Source organism: Choloepus didactylus, chromosome 1 (genome assembly GCF_015220235.1).
Source record: "Choloepus didactylus isolate mChoDid1 chromosome 1, mChoDid1.pri, whole genome shotgun sequence".
NCBI classification, from domain to species: Eukaryota; Metazoa; Chordata; class Mammalia; order Pilosa; family Megalonychidae; genus Choloepus; species Choloepus didactylus.
The window spans coordinates 125883428-125904170 of record NC_051307.1 but is presented as its reverse complement, the minus strand read 5'-3'; the positions used below and the strand labels follow the sequence as shown (position 1 = coordinate 125904170).

The 20743-nt window shown below is 37.5% G+C and overlaps 1 protein-coding gene across 5 annotated transcripts in view; it reads right to left on the bottom strand.

Moving 5' to 3' along the window:
* Positions 1-20743, bottom strand: part of GOLIM4 (golgi integral membrane protein 4) — an 86383-nt gene that overhangs the window by 7889 nt on the left and 57751 nt on the right. The window contains exons 3-14 of one of the 5 annotated variants that reach the window (XM_037841256.1): positions 20413-20462; positions 19223-19276; positions 17738-17888; positions 14571-14653; positions 13949-14032; positions 10499-10657; positions 8003-8335; positions 6106-6368; positions 5512-5591; positions 4142-4248; positions 1350-1517; positions 957-1025 (exon numbers count right to left, since the gene is read on the bottom strand). In XM_037841256.1, coding sequence (XP_037697184.1) covers positions 957-1025; positions 1350-1517; positions 4142-4248; positions 5512-5591; positions 6106-6368; positions 8003-8335; positions 10499-10657; positions 13949-14032; positions 14571-14653; positions 17738-17888; positions 19223-19276; positions 20413-20462 — 1601 coding nt within the window. Of the gene's footprint in view, positions 1-956; positions 1026-1349; positions 1518-4141; positions 4249-5508; positions 5592-6105; positions 6369-8002; positions 8336-10498; positions 10658-13948; positions 14033-14570; positions 14654-17737; positions 17889-19222; positions 19277-20412; positions 20463-20743 lie in introns of all 5 variants that reach the window. The other 4 variants (XM_037841266.1, XM_037841249.1, XM_037841282.1 and 1 more) reach the window with 4 other exon arrangements.

The following is a 20743-nucleotide window of genomic DNA, read 5'->3' as shown; positions in this document are numbered from 1 at the left end:
AGCAGGATCCCCAAGGGCAGAGTGTGCTTATTCAGGCTGCCATTTGTCCATCCTCTATTATAGTTTTCCTTAACGCTGAAGGCACGTATTTACAAGACCACTGTCTAAGAAACGGCTATGAGCTACGACTTTAATTTGAGGAACATTAACTGGTCCACAGAGACACTAAACATGGGACATTCCCTCACTCATATCATATTCCCAAGTATTGAGCTTCATAGTCCACACCGTGAACGGCTGTGGCTAAACTGCTACAATAAATGGTGCTCATCAATTGATTATATGAATGTGGTATGACAATAAATGCTATATAAACCTAATTCACCATAATACATTGGCAGCCTAAGATAAAAAGCAAACTAATATGAAAGGTTAAGAAATCCCACTCAAATGCTTTTTATTCAACTGAGCTCCTTACAGATTTTCTATTTTCTTTATTGCTAAATTTAATAAAGATACTGAGTTATTTTGTGGGAAGAGGCCAACATCAGAGAGAGTAAAATTTACAAAAATGTTGTGAGGGTGTTCAATGCATTCCAGTGACATTATGGGTACCCCTTGGAGGCAGGTACTGTGGAGCTACCCATAGAAAAAATTACAGAGTATAGTCCAGATTCCCTCAGTGCGCAGAACTTTGTTCCTATTTTACGTAGGGAAGAGACAGCAGAACATTTCTTACGACAGGTCACAGAAATCTTAGTCAACAGTTCCTGAAAACGTCTAGTAACAACCAGAGAGATAGATTCCTTTTCCCTGTTTTTTTTATCTTCTAGGCAAATGTCTCCACTCCCATGATCCAGTTCCTCTTTAAACTGCCCTTTCTTATCTTGCCGAAGGCTTTCTGATCTTTTCTACAGAAGGCATGTCAAAGTTGATACTGCTGAGGCTCTTTTATAAACAAGGTTAATGAGACAGACCAAGCAATTTGATCAGAATCCTGCATTAAATCTTCCTACCTCCTCTTCTCCCTCTTCCTGGTACTGTTCATCAACGTTATCTTCCTGCTGGTCTGGATTTCCTGCCATCTGTTGAAACAAAAGGAGAGGCTCATATTACTGTACATTGGAGATGTGTATACAGTGTTCTGAGACAAAGAACAAGCATGCCACCATGAAAAGTATACTTTCAATGCATCAGTGGCCAGGAAATGATGAATAATCCTTTACAACACAAAGCCCAGGATGTCCATTACCATTAAGTGCAGGCATTTAATTTAATAGAATGGCCTTAAAACCAACCCAAGTGGCAAATCTTCTGTCAACATAGGTTATGACTAATCTCTTACAAAATCCAGACATTTATTAAAATACCCGGGTTAAAAATCATCCTTGGTTGTAACATCTGCTTACCACCAAATGCTCCTCCATTTCTGCATTCTCTTGCTTTTGATTACTTTGTTTTTGCTCTTCATTCTCATCTGGCAAATTTTCTTCTCTCACTTGCTCGGCTTCCTCAAATTCATCTTCGCCTTGGTTATTGGGGTCATCTGCCGGATTTATATCCTCTACAGCTGCCCTCTGTAAAATTTTAATAAAAAGCAAGTGCCACTTCAAAATTGAGGATGGAGTCTAATTTAATTTGAAAGGACACACACTGGCTGAAAGCAAAATCATCTTTCACTGGACTGTCCAGATCTTTCCTAGCCAAGATTCACTAATATCTGCCCCAGGGTCAAAAGAGAAAATTCTGCTTTATTTGTCAGAGGTCAGTGAATCAGAATAAAGTACAAATAGCACTTCTCTTCTGCATTTGATTCCAAAGTAGTCCTCAATATTCTACTGTCACAAGTCATGTGAGCCTAAGCGAATAGATGAGGAGAAGAGCTATTAAGAGCCACAGAATCAGGCAAGAGAAAAAAAATATCAATGCAAATTAAAATAGGAGATTTAGTTAGGCAAATAGTAACCGCTTTCACTATTGAGTTGATTTTTATACAAACTTTCTTTTGCAAGCCATTTTTAATGTGTAAGTGGGTGAAGGGAAGCTGAAGGGAGAGAAGCCCACACCAGAAAGGAGAGGGCCTGAAAGGAAGACAAGATGAGAAGGCAAACTCAAAAGTAAATGATCACTTTCTAGTATGGATCAAATCTCTTTGTAACATACACAACCATGAAACCGAAAGATGCTCCAGAGGTAAAGGACAGGAGGAATAGTAACTGAGCTAATCTAATTTTTGGCAATATATTTTGAAAACACACCTCCCACCCTGCACATCAAGTAGTTCTCAGTTATTGTGTTCCACAAAGGCCCTTCATATGATCAACTTTAGAATTATCACAATTTTTAAATTAAACTTCCAAAGAAACTTTCAAAATAATACATTTCACTATAAAGATTCAATATTTTAGAGCCTGAGATGGGTAGAAATGCTGAAGGTTGTATGAGCTTGACTGATTACTCCAGTGTCATGAACAGCACACTCACTAAAGCATTAAATGTTTCCAAGAGACCCGAGACCAAGAAGACACAGCGCAAGATTTAGTCTCTATTGGTGTTCTCCAGACAACAACACTCTACTTCAATTCACTTAAGAGCACTGAACATGTTCAAGAGCTTCACTGGAACCTTAGTTTATCTATTATCTGTACATCCCTGGCCATGTGCTTTTTATTCAAGTGCAAATGACACTTTCTTGGGCATGTGGAGAGTGGCAAATCATCACCTTTACACTACCTTCCAATTATTCCACAATCTCTTGTCATATGGATTTATTTCTGTGTTTTGTCAACAATTTGTGTGGAAATATAGAAAAAATATAACATGCTCTTCAGAAAAAAAGTATCAGATACCTTTTGCAAAAAGACTTCCATTTTCACTAAAGTTCATAAAAAATGGACATATTAGCTCCAACTCCAACCAAGTAATAAGTAAGGTTTACCAGGCACAGTTGTTAAATTCATTTAAAAATAATTAGAAGAGATGAAAAGGGGGACAAGCAGGGCTAACAATTTCTAATTCAAAAAAGGCATGGTAGAAAGGCTATAGTCAAGTACTCAATGCATACAGCACTTCCCACACTTAAGTGACTGGATACTCATCCTTTCCCCCCACCCCCATCCCTCTCATGCCCCTTCTCAGAATTTTGTACTCTCACTATCTTGCTCTTGTATACTCTCTTGCTCTATCACTCCTGTTCTTTCCTGAAAATATTATAGGGCTAGGGTTCCCTAGAGCATACTTTCAGAATGCCAATGCAGAACATATGGCATGTTCTACCATATCTCAATGCAAGTTAAGTAGAAAATCTGTTTCCATCAAGATGGATTTAGGCAAATATCAGGAAAACTTTCTTAAAGATCATCAAGGAAAGCTAGGGATCCTTCTTTCAATTCACTAGGTCAGTGTAAACAGGGCCCACAATAATAGCATAGACTGAATTTTATAAATACGGTGATTGATTTGCTGGCAAATGATAATAGGAGAGCAAAAAATAAGTTGTAAAAATCATCTATGCATAAATACCAGAACACACTCACTCAGCATCTGCTTGCCTTTCCTATAGGTGGCCAAGGCCCTGGAGCATCCAGGTGAACTGGGCATCTAGGTCATTTTTTGGAAACACAAAGAACATTCCTGGTGATCAGGTCGCTACCTATTTATATTCTAAGTTTTCTAGAGAATTGTAGTAACTGAGCACCACTTCTCATTGCTCAAACCACACACCTATATCTATATATTCATTAAAACAGTCACTGGACTGTTAGGAGGTTATAGAAAGTTACATGACATATATAAAGTCCTAGCAGAGGGTTCACCATGCCCAATAAAGGTGAATTCCTTCTCTGATCCCCTCCTTAATTCCCACACTTGCCTTTTCTTCATCTTTCAAAGTTATTACATATTTCAATGCCTCTCAATTTTGTTTCTCTCAATCTTATTTTTATTATTCTAAAAATCTTCAGAAGAACAGTCTTCTGATGTTTCCCTACAACAACCTTTCACCTGTTCCCATCATACGCAAGTGCACACACACACACACCATGGGTTACAGTAACAACACTGATCATGTTATATAATTATGCAAACCAACTTCCTTCTGTGTTGACACAATAACAAACATATCTGGAGCCAGGGAAACTTTCAAGTTTCCTTTATGACCTGCGAGTTTCTAAGTGTCATGACCAAAAGAGAAGATTCTTACGTCTGCCTCAGATTCTGGGTCGGCTTCTTGGGGCCCTTGTTCTTGAGGCTCATGTCCATTACCTGGGTCTTCTGCTTCATCTTGGTGTTGGTTGTCTCTTTCATAGGCTGGCAAATTAAAGGCATTAAAATCAGCCTAAAAAGAACTGAACAGGATTTTTCCCTTTCAACTCAAAGAAAAGCCACCCAGGGACTCTCCTGGAGACCCCATCACCCAGTCTCCTCCATCTAGATTAACTCAACCTAGCCACTGTGTCTCAGCTTTTCTGAATAAAGTGAAGTCCTTTCCACAGACTGTGTCTAAAGATACCTGTGGGTGAGTGACACCATTCTAACCCTCTAAATGTTTATAACAGACAATGCATTTTGCCCTTATATGCGAAAAAATAATAAAAACTCTTCTCAATAAAAGAAAGCCCCGTCAATTGGACACTGCTAAAATTACCAACAGGCTTTTGGCAATAACAAGAGGAAATAACATGTTACCAAAAGAAGAAATTGATAATGTTTCTGAAAAAGAAAGAAAGAACAAACCCATCTGTGGAGCTCAAAAATAAATACAGCCCATCCTCTGTATGACTCTCACAACACATTTTCATCCCCATGTTCGTAATCACACAGAAATTTACTTGCTGCTTTTGGGAAGAATATTTAAAGCTTATAAGGAATAAAGATAAAGGACAACTTACCATCAGGTTTCAAGTGCACAAAAGATTTATTAAATAAAGAAGGGAACAAACCATTCTCTAGTCTTACTGATATGGAACAAAAGAGTTTAAGTGCCACATGGGGGGCACAAGGAAAACAATTTCTTACTATAAGGGCTATAAAGTATCACAACAGGATATTGAGGGAGTTTGTGTAATCATCTTCCTTTAGACTCTTTAGAAAAGGATACACATCTAAGTGTTAGTGTTGCCAGAGAGATATCGTAACTACTTTCTAGTTCTAAGATCACAGTAAACAATATTTGATAAATGACATCCTAGATGCTCATCAAAAGTGAAAGCTACTATTGACTTAATTTCAAAAGTTTAAGGAAATGGACAAAGACTTCCAAGGTAAGGAAAAAATGTAGACGTTTTCCAGAGAATAACAGTCCTATGATAATTTGTCAGAAATAACAATTTCCTATACAAAAAAGGCTAAACATTATGGAACAAATGTAAGAGAGCAAACAGATCACTTTGGATAACTTTGGCTACCAAGGTGCAATGTATAAGGGGATTAAGAAAAACACACAGCAACAACAAAAAAAGACACAATTCACAACTCTCTTATGCACTTACTCAGTTAAGCATATAGTTCGTTGATATATAATAATACCAAGTAAATTTATTAAAACACTGATCATCTAAGAAGTCTTACCACCTCCTTCCTCTTCTTGGATTCCCTGGTCCTCTGCTCCTTGAACAATATCGTTATCCATAGCATCGTAACGAGCTTGCTGCCTGCAAGAGACACACATATTAGAAATTCAGTGATACAAATTCAGTAGCATAGTTAGACATAGATCAGTTATCTTTAAAGATAGTAATAAACAAGAATTCTTAGTAGTAATAATATAATAATAGTAATAGTTTAATAGTGATAAACAAGCATTCATCAGATTTTTAAAAGCCATAAAAATAAAAAATACAGTTATGCAATTAGGTATAATACAGATTCCATATGCACTCCCAAAAGAAACTTAAAAAGATAAAATACCTTTCAAAAGATAAAATCAAATAGTTAGCATAAAACCTGCTAGATTATTTTGAGACCTAAACTATACTTGCTGAAGCAGAGAAAAATATAGACTACTTTTAAAATATTTGGCATTTAATTCTCAAGTTGTTGTTCTACCTCAGCTACACTAGCAATAAGAGCCCCTCAAGTTCATGGGTAACAAATACACAAAGCTGTTTTTAATCTGCTTATAAAACCCAGATGAGCGTTCTAAGGCTGTCAGGAGAGGAAGGCTACCGTGGCTGCTCCTGGTGCTGCAGCTGCCCCTCCTCACGCTCGGCCTGCCTCTGCCGGGGCAGCTCTCTTGTGCCAAGCTGCTGCTGCTGCTGCTGCTGCTGCTGCCGCAACAGGTGTCCCTGAAGTCTCTGCTGGAGCAAAGCTTCTTGGTGTTCTCTGAGCCGCTGGGCCTCCTCAGCGTGTCTCACTGCCAGTTTCTGCTGTTCTAACTGCTCCTCATATGGAGATTGCAATTTGGAAGATGGCTTGACTGAAGGATACACCTAGAGGAAAAGCAAGTCAGCTCTAAGCCGAGGCATTCAGCTCCCCTGGGTTATCCCATCATTTGTTTCTTCTGAAAAACCTGGGATCTAGGGTTGGTTTACTTGTCGGGTGAACTACGACTAACACAAAAAGTCCAAGGTCACCAGTGCCAGAACACCTATTTCACAACTTTCTCTGCATTGCTTGCTCTTGGCTTCTTTTGGCAACTTAGCTTCCGAATTTGCTAGCATTAAGGCAAAACAGATTTTCAATGTACAAACTCTCAAATGGAACAGAGGGCACAAAAGAAGAAATCAGTTTTAAACTTTATTTAAATTTACATTCAAAAGGTTCCCTTATAAGCGGGCACTTGGTAACCTCATACCAATTGGGGCTTTCCATGGAAAATTAAAGACTCAAGAATGATAATCAACACTAGCGATGCATATAATAATCGCAAGCTAATCACTGTCCTCCTTCCCCTAAAAAAAGGTCAAATTAAAAGATTGGGGAAGGAAAGCAGGGAATAATTTCCTTCAAAGAATGGATGAGAAAATAGCAAGAACCTCCTGACTAAAAGAAAAATCTGATACAGGAATTCTTAAACTTTGCTTCCCATTGAGCTACCTACCAGCCACCCCTCCACCCCCACCCACACACGGGCACACACAATTCTCTCCAAAGGAAAAAGATAAATAGCTGAGGGGAATTAACCCTAGTGGGGAATTACTTTTGAAGAAGGCTAGGGAGGACATAAAATTGGGAAAGCCTTCGTGATGCCATTTGTAACTTCTTCAGAGTATAACTAGAGGCCTTCGTACCTGCCCAACCTAAAGTACTAAGTAGTTTGAAGTCCTGGAAAGTTTAAGGTCAAAGCTTCAGAGTTATAAACAAAAGGTGGTCAGTATCTCTATAAAGGCCAGACAACCTATTGTTTGGTATCAGTTTAGGGAGACTGGAAGAAAGGTACCTGGCTGCACTCAATGTGGGTTTACTTTAAGTTATTTTAAAAATATCATTTATAATAATAATGGATGTTTTTCTAAGAAAGGGAAAGTTTACTTAAGTGAGAGAGGGAGGTGCAGTAAAGGGAGGCCTGAACAGAGAATGGTTAAACATACTCATCTAGTAAAGTATCCCTAAAGTGATAAATCAGCTTTATTATCGCTGAATGACCAATGTGAAGGTGAATGTGCAAAAGCCAACAGATCATTTGACAGTAAATGGAACAGGGAGAAGGGTGCCATAAAATGAGACTTTTCTTGGCCCTAAAAGCCCACAGGACTTGACTGCTTACTGGGAAGGTATCACCTATTTTCCAATCCTCTTAATGGTATGTGAGGATAAATCTCCCTTACAACACAGTTTTGACAATGAGAAGCATACATTCATATGCCTGCCAGCTCCTTCTCTTTTCCCCAGTCATCTTTGTTACACATATGATTGCTGTGTTCCAATTTTTCCATAGCTATGTTATTAACATCACAATAGAAAAGTTAAATGTGTACAGATAACATTCTGTGAAATCACTCAAATTTTTATTTTGGGGATTGTCATATACGGGGAGGTTTTTTTTTTCGTTAATATTTACCATGTCCCCTATCCCAACCAGCACAGTATAATCGCAGGGGATTAGAAGTGTTTGACTTCATACCCTGGCATGAGCATCCCCTTCCAAAAGGTTGGCCGCTTCTTTCTGTCCTCTCTGTTCCTTCCACTCCCGATCCTGCTCCTCTGGTGAGGGATCGTGTTCCTCCTCGAGACGCTCGGCTTGTCCGACCTGCTCCATCTCCTCCTCCTCAAGCGCCTTTCTGTGCTCCTCCTCGGCCTGGCGCACATCCGCCTCTCTGGGTTCTGCTCCTCTGGGACCGAGCCGCGCTGGAGCCTGGAATTCTGCCTCCTTCTTGGTGGGAGGAGAGGGTTTGGCTTCTTCTGTTCCTCCAGGAATTGCTTCATGATTCTGCCAAACATGGTTATTTCGAGACACCTAGGCCAAACACATCACTGGAAATGACACTCTTCCATTTCTAAGGTAGAGATATAATTTCTTTATTACCATTTACTACAAGATAAGCAAAGTCCTGGAGTCAAGAAATACACAGTCCTGACTTAAAAACATGGCTGCCATGGAGTCCCTTAACTCTTCTCACTGGGTAACCTCACCTATAAAATAGAGATAATATAAGCACAATTTCAGCTAGGTAAAGGATACAGTAAACCTGAAAAGTAAAACCTATAAGTGGCCACATCATAGAAGCAGACCCTTCCCTCAAAAGCAATCTAACTCCTGTTTTCCCTTTAGAATACAAAGTTAAAAACCTCAAACTCCAAGATGTAAAATGTTCACATAATTTTCCTCAAAGTAAATTTTGTTCTCAATAATTATTTGAAAAGAGAAGGATAAGACCAAATTGAGAACAAGTGGGGTTTACTTGTATTAGTTCAGTTAACTAAGAAAAGCAAACAATGCCACTACCAATGGATATCCATGTTGTTAAAAATAGTGGCCATTAGACAAGATACAACAAAATAATTTTAATGCTTTAAAGTAGTATTTCTTCATAAAGTAGAGAGTCTCTTGTAAATATTTTGTATTATTAATACAGAAAATTCTGAGTGGACAAATGAAAGGTCTTTTTTAGAATACTCCAGCTCTCAAATTGATTGTTTTAAATTAGTTTTCTCTACAAGTTTTAGAAACCTCTATATGATCTTCATTATTTAGAAAGAGGGCAGGAAAAAGGGATGATAGAAAATCAATAAGAAAACTTGCTACCTCTTTCGCCCCTTAAATTTTTTTTAATAAGAAATATAACTTCTTTGGTCAGGCTGCTCCCCTATAACTGAAATAAACGTGAAGCCCTATTCTTAAATTAGCAGAAATATAATTATCAAACTTGAGACACTGGAATGCATAGACAATAAACTGGAGAAAATCCTTAGACATCTGAGGACAACTTTTGGAAGTGTCCATTTTACCAATGTCCTCATATATCTGGCAAGTGTGACAACACTGTCCTGGCTTTCTATGAAATATTATTTCTCTGAAGAGGCCTAAGTGCCTTCAAACACCTGTCATTTATCTTTAAACACACCTGTGGAAAAGGTTATGGCCGATAACTACTATCTCCACCTAACAGAAGGAAAAACGGCAGCTCGGAGTCTTTAAAAGATTAATCCAGTATGCTGGGAGTCTAATTAGTGTAGAGAGTAGAAGCAATTTCCAGGCCAGGTATCTGGTCATGTTTTCTTAAGTTAGCAGTAACATAAGACATAAAAAAAGAACTAAAGGTTGTAAGAACAGACCCTGTCTGTGAAAGAATGCTCTGCACAGACTGAGGATACTCATATACAAAGTCCACTCAGCATTAATTATTTCCATAAAATGGTAACTTGGGGCAGGTGTTCTCAAACGTTCATCGTTAAAAACAACTTGGAGGAAAGTTAATCATAGTTCCTACTTTTATTACACACGTGACTACAAAAACAACTGTAAGAATTAATGATAAGGGTGACACTGCTTTTGATGTCCCATTTAAGTGCTATACTTAAGCAAGGCTTAATTTATATGAAGAACAAGAACACAGAATGGTTATGAAACCAGTACTCATACCCCGGTAGTTTTATAAAGGTCATTTTATATAAATTTTGGCATGTTCTGTGTGGCTCTAGCATGGCACCAAGTTTAAATATATTATCTACTTTAATACTGGTGTTGAGTGGGCTGATTGTCACATAGTAAACTCATGATCATTTAACCTTCTCACCCTACCCAAAAAAATAAAACAAAACTTAAAAAACTCAGATGCTACAGCTCTCTTTAGACAAATAAATAAATCTACACAAAGACAAAGCCAGTCAAGTCTTTTCCAGAAAATACTGCAGCAGTGGTTCTCAAATTGTACTCGCTGGACCAGCTGAGTCAGTTAGAAATGCAAACTCTGCCTCACCCCAAACTAACTGTATCAGAAACTCTGGGAGTAGGCCCAGTAATCTCTGTTTTAACAGGCTCTGTTGGGGATTCTGAAATATGCTATATTTTCAGAACTACTGTTTTGCAGGATAAGTTGGCAATATTGAGAGCAGTTCACCCGATGACAGCTTGATAGGGAAAGTGAGTAAGCACACAAGGCCAGTTCACGTCACTCACCTCCGGTGGCTCTTCGGATAGCTTCTCTCTAGCAGTGCTGTAACCTTGTGGAGAATGTGCCACCTGTGTAACATTTTGCGCTTCTGCTGGTTCAGGTTTTCGAAAGCTTGGAATCCTATTCAGAGTATCTTTCAGCTGTTTATATTCTGCAACTTGAGTCTGCATATAATTGCACAATTGGATGCAAATTGCACAATTTGAGGAGGAAAAAAGAAGTTATTCATAGATGGGCATTTGGGTTCACTGAAAGACTAGGCAAAAATATTACACCTAAATACCAGTTGGGAAAAAATATGCAGATTGTTTCCATGCATTAACTTCTCTTACTCTGACATGCTTAACCATTTTTGACACATGCAAATTAGAATTAGAGTTAAGGAAACAGAGAAAAAATATCTGAGGCAGATGTTAGTTTCCCATGCTGCATTAAAAAAAAGCAGTCAGAATTTTTGTAACTTTCTAATATAAATATTATTAAAAGTAAGACAGCTAAGTAATCAATGTTTTATAGCATTAAAAAAATCCATTAAAAACTCACGCAATTATACAAGTGCAGATTTCTTTTACCAATATAGTCTGAGTAACATTTTTCAGAGAAAGGAATAAAATATATTAAATATATATGTATATGTATATACATAAATACATACCTATATAAAATCACTCAGGTCACACCCTCCCTCTCCTCCCAGTCAACTTGTCTTGTGCTCAAACAGGGTTCCCCTTACTAGCTAGAACGCTTCCTGTACTGTGGCTCTGCAGTTTTGGAAAACAGTGGCATAGGCAGGAAATGAGGCTGGATTTTAATTTCTCAATAGTGAATGCCCTTTTCTTTTAAAATTAAAAAGGTACTAACACAGGTATAAGACTGGAAAAAGCTCACATAGGTGTATGTATGTATAGACATTGTGTGTGTGTGTGCATGCATGCAGATGTGTGTGCACGTAATATTTTAAATACAAGAATCTGGAAAGGCAGATAAAAAACAAATACCTTAACTGAGAAAATCAACAGACACTGTAAATACCTAGCTCATCATGTATATACTTAGCTCACACAAACACTGTTCTCCTAAAAACAGAAATTCTGTACGTGCAAACACACACTTAAACACATACGTTAAGAATGCAGAAATATTTTTCTAAACAAGCTAACTTTCCCAGAGAGGACCGTGTCCCTCAGTGTACACAGCAGAGAGGGGAGTGGAAACAGCCAACATTCCTGTTGTCAAAGCCATGGACCCTGGCAAAGAGCTCTTGCATCCCAAGGAAGAGGTGCTTTCTTTTGTCTTATTCCTAATTCACACAAAGGTGAAGAAGTTTGCTTGCTAAAAGTGTCCAGAGGGGGTGCCTTTTTATAATTTGTACAAAGGTGCACCATATAGGCTAGCAGTGGCCCTCACCCCAGAAATCCATTAAAACATTTGCAAAGCAACTTTGGAAGTCAAAGAAAAAAAACAATTGACATCCACATAGTGATATTTTTAATATTTTAAGATGCATATGGAAGAATCACAAACTAAATTCTACTCTTTCTCCTCTCTCCTATTCCTAGATAGTCTTTGAAGGCAGTAATACTGTGCCTTGCAGATACTGGTGTGCACTAAGATTCACAAAAGGATCATGTTTAAAATGCAGGCTCTTGGATCCATACTCGAGAAATTACTATTCAATAGGTCTCCAGTGAGGCCCACGTAACTGGTTTGCAGGTAAGTCTCAAAAATCACTAGGTTAATAATCAGGCATGACTGTGATGTTGGACTGACCTGAGCTTCAAGGTCAGTTCTGGTCACTGATCTTGGGCCAGTTAGTTTACTTCCTTTTAGCCTCAGATGATTTAGTTATGAAAAGGTACAATGTTATATAACTCATGGAGTTGTATTAAACAAGATTCTGAATGTAGAGTTCTTACGATGATCCCTCATAAATTATCAACTCCCAAATTCTATTCTATTCATGCGTTTTTCCCCTCCAACTATATTTATAATTCAGGTTGTCAGAACAGAATCTTATAAGATGGTTTATATAAAAGGTGTTCATACCTGAAACAGCATTTGTTTTCTAACAAGATCTGGGAAAAGTTGTAACATGGAGATTGGGGGTAGGGCTCTAATTAAGTATTGCACCTAGTTCTGGCATAACTTCAAAAAGGGGGGTGGCAGGACAAATTTGCAGCCACTTCCCAAAAAAAGCCAAAAAGACATTAAAGAAATGGAAAACTACACATAGGTTAAATAAAAAACATTTCTTTTTCTATTGCAAAATTCTATCAGGAATATTCTCAATGTGCTTACTACAAAAATTGACTTAGTAATTAAATCAACTATTCTACTTAGATTTCTACAGATTTTCAAATTGTTGCACAGTTTAATATTTATGGCTATTATAGTACATAGAGTACTGACATTTTAGAGCATGAAGAACAGGATTATATGAAATAACACTGGGCAAGAATTTTATAAATAAGATTTTGAAGGAAATAATCTCTAAAGTAAAAAATTCCCAGTTAGTTTAGCAGGAAGACAGAAATTGATGGCTACCTTAAAAAGGAAGTCCCAAAGACACAGAAGCTATAGCCTCTGAGACGATCAGGTTCCAAGATACTATAACTTTTAGTAATGTTATAAAGACAAAAAAATTCATGGTTTTGTGATAATCACAGATAATTGGTTTCCCTTTGTCCTTTCCTCTTAATTCCTCCAGGAAAAAGAAAAGTGAAACCTAGATTAGTACAGTGACTAAGCTAGCCATTCCTATCTCTTTGCTTCTACTAGAAAGCTGTAAAACACTCAGTACGGTATCACTTTAATAAGCTCTACAAAGTTTGTTTGTTTGTTTCAGTAAATATTCAGTAAATAGCTACTGAAGGCTTGTCTTGTGCCAGGGACTGTTCTAAGCTTTGACAAATGGAACTTATGACTCGTTTTTCCTTTTCTGTTGCCATGAGATCTCTTCTTATTTTCTGTAGTTTGACTCCCAACACATAAGCCTCATCCCAAAAGGATTGTGTGTGTAGGCTGGAAGGCTGTGAGTAGGAGGGATGGGAGAAAATGTCTGATTTAGGTAGCTAGCATCATAAAATCCTTTAGATCCTACTCCTTTACCAAAAGTCAACACATTCCTTTACCAAGATATTGTAAAAGACAATGTCTACAGGATAGTTTCTTTGATTTGAACAAGTATTATATGACTGCATATAGGGGATGTTGGGTGGGAAAGGGGGTGGGGTAAGAATAATCATATGCATCTCACAACTAGTGCAAAAATAAGCAAAGGTTTATTAGATTTTCTTTTGACTGTCTTTGAAAGCATGCATGATATTCAGAATCAGGATAGCTCTGTCCTAAGGCATTCACTGAAGATTGGCTTGTAAGAGATTACATGCATAAAAGAATTCAGAAACGTTCAGCAGACTTTGAAAAGAACCAATAGAGGCTGCTACCCTTCTAACCTGTGCAGCAGCTAGCGCACTCTTGTGGTCTTCCAAAGTCACTACAAGTTGTTCATGCTCGGAGAGTAAATTCTTATGCTGTTGCTACACAAAAAAGAATTTTACATGTTGAGCTTTAACATCCTAAGACAAATCCGTTCTTGGCTGACAGTGGTAATAACCACTCAAACGTTGCTTGCTTGTTTGTTTATTTGCTGTTGTTGCTGCTGTTGTTGAAGCATTTTTAAGTTCAAAAATCATCGTTGACAGAAGACTACGGTTTATGCAGTGTTCCAAAATTTAAAATATGCTACCCCAATATCATACCCACTTAACATGAAATAAAAAAAAGGAGTGCTCCTCCTTTATTAATGAATCTCTGTAAAATATAAAGCTTATTAAAATACATCCATCTAGCCAAAGAATCATTTCAGCACTAATGAAAATGTTTAGGTCTTCAGAAAATTTGTCAGTTTAAGATGCTGAACTGGGAAAAGCATTGGGTACACAACACTTTATGGAAAGCCCCAAATAACAATCTGGACTTGTAAAGCAGAGCAATTTGGGAATGCTTTTTGAAGTCAGCTTACAAAGGAAAACAAAACAAAAACGCTCAGTGTTCAGATGCTTGATTTTATTTTACCTTGACATCTTGAAGCTGTGTATGCATGTCTTGGTGTGCTTTCCTTAGCTGTCTATTCTCTTCTCTCAAATTGTATATGGATTCTAGTTTAGAAAAAGAAAAAACATGCAGAAAACCTTGAAATTTTAGGCCTGTGACTCTATTCTCTTCATATTTAAATCCTCACATAACTTGCTTTAGGATTGGTTTGGAACTGATAGCGTAATTTCCCATTTTGACACAGATGTACCATATTAGCATGTGGCATGAATTCAGTTGGACCTCCCAATACATACACTCTAGTTCAGTACAATACTTTTAAACAAGCTACACATTGTAGAAGTTAAGGACCCTAGCCCTACTGTTCAGGAAACAGCTTCAGCTGCTTAAAGATTCTAGACACACCTCTCTTATCCCCTTGGTAATTTTCCCACCTTCCCTGAATCCAGACATTGGATGTTGTGAACTGGAAGCCCTTGGGCTGAATTGAGCACACACACATATTTTGGGGGGGCCCTGCCGTGTTCCCTTATACAGTGTCTTTCACGTTTGAACAGTTGTCACCATTTAAAAAGCAGGAATCTGGGTTTAATAAGATCTGGCAACACCACGCCAGTAATCCTGTGACAGCACTGGATGGGAGCTGAGTGGTAGGTGGGGTGATCATAGAATTCATTTTCCAAAGGGGGATACTTCCAAGAGTGAAAGAGGTTGCTTTTAATAATTATGCTGGGACAGCAGATGTAAAACCGGACTGTCCTGGGCAAAACACCCCTAAGTGGCAGCCACCCCCTTCAGACAAAGCTCTAACTCTTCAGTGCCACTCAGTACTGAAGGAAATTATCAGTCACCCCCTTTCTCATATTTTTGGCCACTTTCACTCCTTTATCATTCCTGTGTGACTCCTGGGCATGGGATTTGTGATTGGGTTTGGAGGAGAGACCAAGAACCAGGTGGGAAACGTGGCCAATGACTGGGTTGTCCACTAATGTGTAACAATGGCTTTTCTCAAAAAAATAGCAGGACACCATCAGCAATCCAAGAGGACCTCAAGTGTGTCATTGGTGAGATGGGGCTTCCGTCCATACACACAAACACACACGCACACACACATTTGAAATATCCAAACTTTGCTAGCTTTTAAAAGAATTTCAGGTTACAAACTTAATGGCAGTGGAATACTTACGGAGTCATCTGCCTAAATTCAAAACTTGGCTCCCATGCCTTGCTACATCACTTTAAGCAAGTTATTTACCTTTTGTAGGCCTCAATTTCTTCATCTGTTAGATGAGACTAAACATGATGCCTACCTTACAGGTTGTTATGAGAATTAATATTCCATATGAAGAATTTTGCCTGCTACTGGCACATGGCAAGCATTTGCTGTGTCAGTATTTATTAATAATGATAATGAAAATAATAATTACCTAAACTTACATGCTATTATCTCACCTCCCTAGGAATTTTAATTTCTCTCTTTGCATCACATTAACCCATCAAAGACTCCTTGGTGCCAGGAAGTTCAGAAGGTTATGAGGCTTGAATTATCTTAGAACTCAGACTCACTCATATATTTGTGTCCTCCTATTTTCCATGGTTATGATTTCTTACTACTATTTATAATTTGTTAAAATTATACTGCACATGGACCTTATTCCAAAACAAGAAATGGTAAATATAAAGTACACATAATAAAACCTGCTTTTCAGGGCTATTTCTAAAATGTAAAGGAGCTCATTTATGTAAAGTTCTTAAAGAATGCCAAGCACCAATAAGGCTCCTAGCACATTTTATTTCTCATTCCTTAATGAATCTACTTATTTATCAGTATAACTTATTTATTCAGCTTAGCCCAAGTTTCCAAATGCTAAACAGTGTCTTCAATAAGCCAATGTCTCCCTCCCCTCTCCATGCAAAAGTATAGCTTCCAGGCAAGTGCCATATGACGCTGGAGTCCTCTGGTTTTCTTTTCCTTTATATTACCTTTGTGAGGATTTTCCGCATTTGGTCTTTCTTCCTTTCTCTGTTTCTTGTCATCCTCAACAACCCCTCACCACCAGCCACATCACCAACGAGCCAAAGACCATATATGTATATATCGCTGGGGTATCATCTGCTGACATACTCTATGAAGGCCACCTTAATCCTTTGTGCTACTGCCTTGAGGACTAAGCGATTCTTTTTTTAACTTATAATTTTTTAATAATTATAGATGAAAAGTTACAAAAATAGTACAAAGAGGTACCAAGGACCCATCAACCAGCATCTCTCAATAGTGACATCCTTTATAAATGTAGGGCTCTACCCAAACCAGGAAACTTATGGGCACAGTACAATTAACTAAACTATAGGCCTTACTCAGATTTCACCATTTTTGTATGCAACATGTGCCTTTTTAAACCAATTCTCAAATTTTAAACTTATTTAGCACCTGAATATTTGATTATAGAATGCATTGCTTCCCTTTACTGGAACTCACACGCACTAAGAAGTGATAAGTTTGTTCCATATTACTTCAAAAATACCTGATGATGATATGATAATGGTGGTGGCTAATACACATTGAATGTTTACCCTATATGAGTAACTGTTCTAGGTACTTTACATAAATTATTTAATCTTCATGCCAACCCTATGAGGTTGAGACTTTTTTATGATTATCCCAATTCTACAGATGAGGACAATGAAGTTCATGAGGTCCACACAACTTGCCCAAGGTCACATAATGACTATGAAATCAGAGAAGCCAAGATCCATCCAGGAAACCAACTCTAGAATTTAAGCTTTCGGCAGTTACCTTTAGTGTTCGTTAAGAAGTCTCTCTGTCCCCTTGGGTCTTTTTAGCAATGTGTGGGGCAGTTTTTGGTCATCGCAACAACTGAGGAGCATTGATGGCATTTAGTGGCGAGGGACAGAGACACTAAATATCTTTCAACACACATAACTGTCTTTCCCAAAATATCATGTGCCCCCATTGAGACACTCTAAGTCTTCTATTCTGCTTCCCTAAACAAACCCAAAGAGGTAAGGATAAATGTGAAATGCTACAAAGAAGCAAGTGGCTGGTAAAGGACCACATGGCATATGTAAATTAATCTCCAGGCAAAACGAAACAAAACCAAACAAAAGTCTTTTGATCTACTGACACACTTACTTCATATGAACTGGCTAATTAGATTTCCAAATACCTTTTAGCTTATAAAGTTCTTGTTCTTTCTCCTGCTGAAGCTGCAAGTATTTCTGCTTGTGATCATTAAATGTTCTGCTGAAGTCTTCCCCCTGTTTGCGATGTTCCTCTTCCAAGTCACTGTGCTGTTTCTTTAGTTCCTCATGTTGACTCTGCAAAGATGAAAACTTCAGCAGAGATACACATACTGCATGTAAAGTATATGGGACAATTTCTTGACCTCGTAACCTTTCTTTTGCAATAAAAGTATGAACAAATGAAGATGTAGACCTAATTCCCCTCAGGATGCTTTTAATTTGTGCAGATCCCTACATTTCCCCTACATTTCAAATAAATAGTTTGTGATTACGGCCAAAAAATAATTTTTCTTCAATTATTAACATCAATGGGAACAACAAGAAGTCAGCATGAGAGGTGGAGACAGGGAGGGATTTGGGAGAATTCCCAGGAACTCTGCTTACTGGGGAAACAAGGTAAACTAATGGCAAAATTAGCCTTCTATGGATGTTCTGGATATCTATTTCCATCTGACATTTTCCTAGCAACATATGTAATTTCTTTTCTTTGGTTTTTGGCTTCGCTGGTAACCCAGTTAAAAAAAGAGAAAGTGAAAACAAAACAAAACAAAAACTCTCTTCCCTTTTGGGGCAGTAATAAGTTGCTTATGGAATGATTCTTATTTACCTTACTCCTGGTTATAATACCACACTGTAATCACAATCCAGATACATCTTAGAGTCTCCAAATGCTTAATGTGTAAAGATAGTCTGCTTTAATTCATGAAGTAGCCTCTTGAAAATAGGAAAGGTTTTGATATAGGGGAAAGGCGGTACCAAACAAAAGACTAGGAGGAGGGGGATCAGGTGTGGTTTGCCTGCTATACAGAATGGCATAATGACATGCATGCAGCTCATCTGTTCTAGCTTCACACAAATAATGAATCTCTCTCTCCCTCTCCCTCTCCTTTCTCTCTCTTTGTTTTTGGTTTTCCTGACACACAGTAATGAGTTTTACTCAAGGACCAAGGAAGGAGAATCTTTAAATATCAACTATGTTCCCATGGTAGGTAAAAGGACATTTATTAATATCAGTAAGATGAAGGAAGCATTTTAATAGTTCTACCTACAATCTCCAGTCTGTCTAAGATAAAAGAAAATGTCTAAGAAAACCACAGTGAGAAATTAAACAAACCCCAAAATCCCTAAAGGATAAAGAGAAAAACAAAATGAAAAATTAGGTGACCAGATAACCTGATTTATAAGAAAGTATATAATTAGCTTTATATGTTCTTTGTAAACAGGTGATATATATGATTGGGCATTACCAACTACAAATAATTTAAAGCCAAATATGACTTTATTAGAACACACTGCAATACAAATCAATTTCCTATAAACTTTGTTTAATCACTTTAAAGACCAGAACATGAATCAATTCAAATACTAGTTAAGCCTTTCATTCATTAAAAACAACTTTAAATACTCACTTTCAACATCTGATGTTGGACATTCAATGCACTGTATCTGCTATTGGAATCTTGCTGTAAATTGAACAGAAAATAATCAACACAAAGATAACAAAATAGTCTTGCTAAATATAACTTAAAGCCCTTAACAAAATAATTTCATTTGTTTCATTTGTGTAAGCTAAAATGAATTCTATACTTAAACCAGGACATCTCTGGAGTTCTCTCTTTATGTTATAGCAGAAGTGAAGTTCTTATATTCCCATAAGTTTGCTAGATTCTAGAAATGAAAAAGCAGAACAAAGACTCATAAAATGGTAGCTTGAAAGGGCCCTTAGCAATGATTTAGTTCTAAATCAAGCCCTTGATCTTGTTGCTTGCCCTTATGAAACTTACTCCTGAAAAAGAAAAGCTAAGCCTACTTATAATTATGCCTATGAGTCACCCCAGAGAACCTCTTTTCTTGCTCAGATGTGGCCTCTTTTTTCTCAGCCAACTCTGCAAATAAACTCACTGCCCAGCCCCCTATGTGGGACATGACTCCCAGGGAGGATACGTCTCCCTAGCAATGTGGGACATGACTCTGGGGATGAGCCCGGCTCTGGCATCATGGGATTAAGAAAGCCTTCTTGACCAAAAGGGGAAAGAGAAATGAGATAAAGTTTCAGTGGCTAAGAGATTTCAAATAGAGTCAAGAGGTCATTCTGGAGGTTATTCTTATACATTTGTCTCAGAGCAAGAAGACAACTTGTTTTGTCTACCATTAACTCAGACTTTAAAAACATTTTAAAATTCCAGTGTTACTCATTCATTCATTCATTTCACAGATATTTTTTAATACTTGCTCCAGGCCAGGTACTACGTTAGACGTTATGCATGCAAAGGCAAAACAAAATAAATATTACATTCTATGAAACAGAGAGACACAGAAACAAGCAAGCAAATGAATGAATAAGCAACCTTCTCTTTATTGCTGAACACTGAAACTACTCCCAATTTATCACTATCATCAGAAATGCGATAAGCAAAGGCAGGTTTTCAAAGAACAATTTTTAAGGTCTTCCTCTTTGAAGTTTTGGCAGAAAAAAAAATGCATTTTAGCCCTGCAACTCTACTGATGAAAAGAATGAAAGACTTTGTGACTTTATTTCCCTCTCCTTCAAGTTTCATGAAATCTCATGAAGAAAAAGGTAAGGAAGAAAAGAACTTACCCTTCCTTTATTTAGTGTTTCTTGTGCTTCTAATTTATAAACAAGAAAATCTAGGAAATAAAAATGGAGAAAAAAAAATAGAATGTAATTCACTCCACTGTGGAATTGTGAAACATTTCAAAGAATAAAAGAAAACTTTTCTCAGATTAGCAAAAATATTCTAGGTTTAAAATAATCTGCTTGGTGCTTGATTTAGGAGTTGAAATGAACTATTACATAATCTTGCCCCTTATCTTAAAGCTGTAAATCTTGCATCCACAAAATCCACATTATAACCAACCGACTGAAAGTACATTTAGAACAGCTCTGTGAGTAATGCTCCTTGAAATGA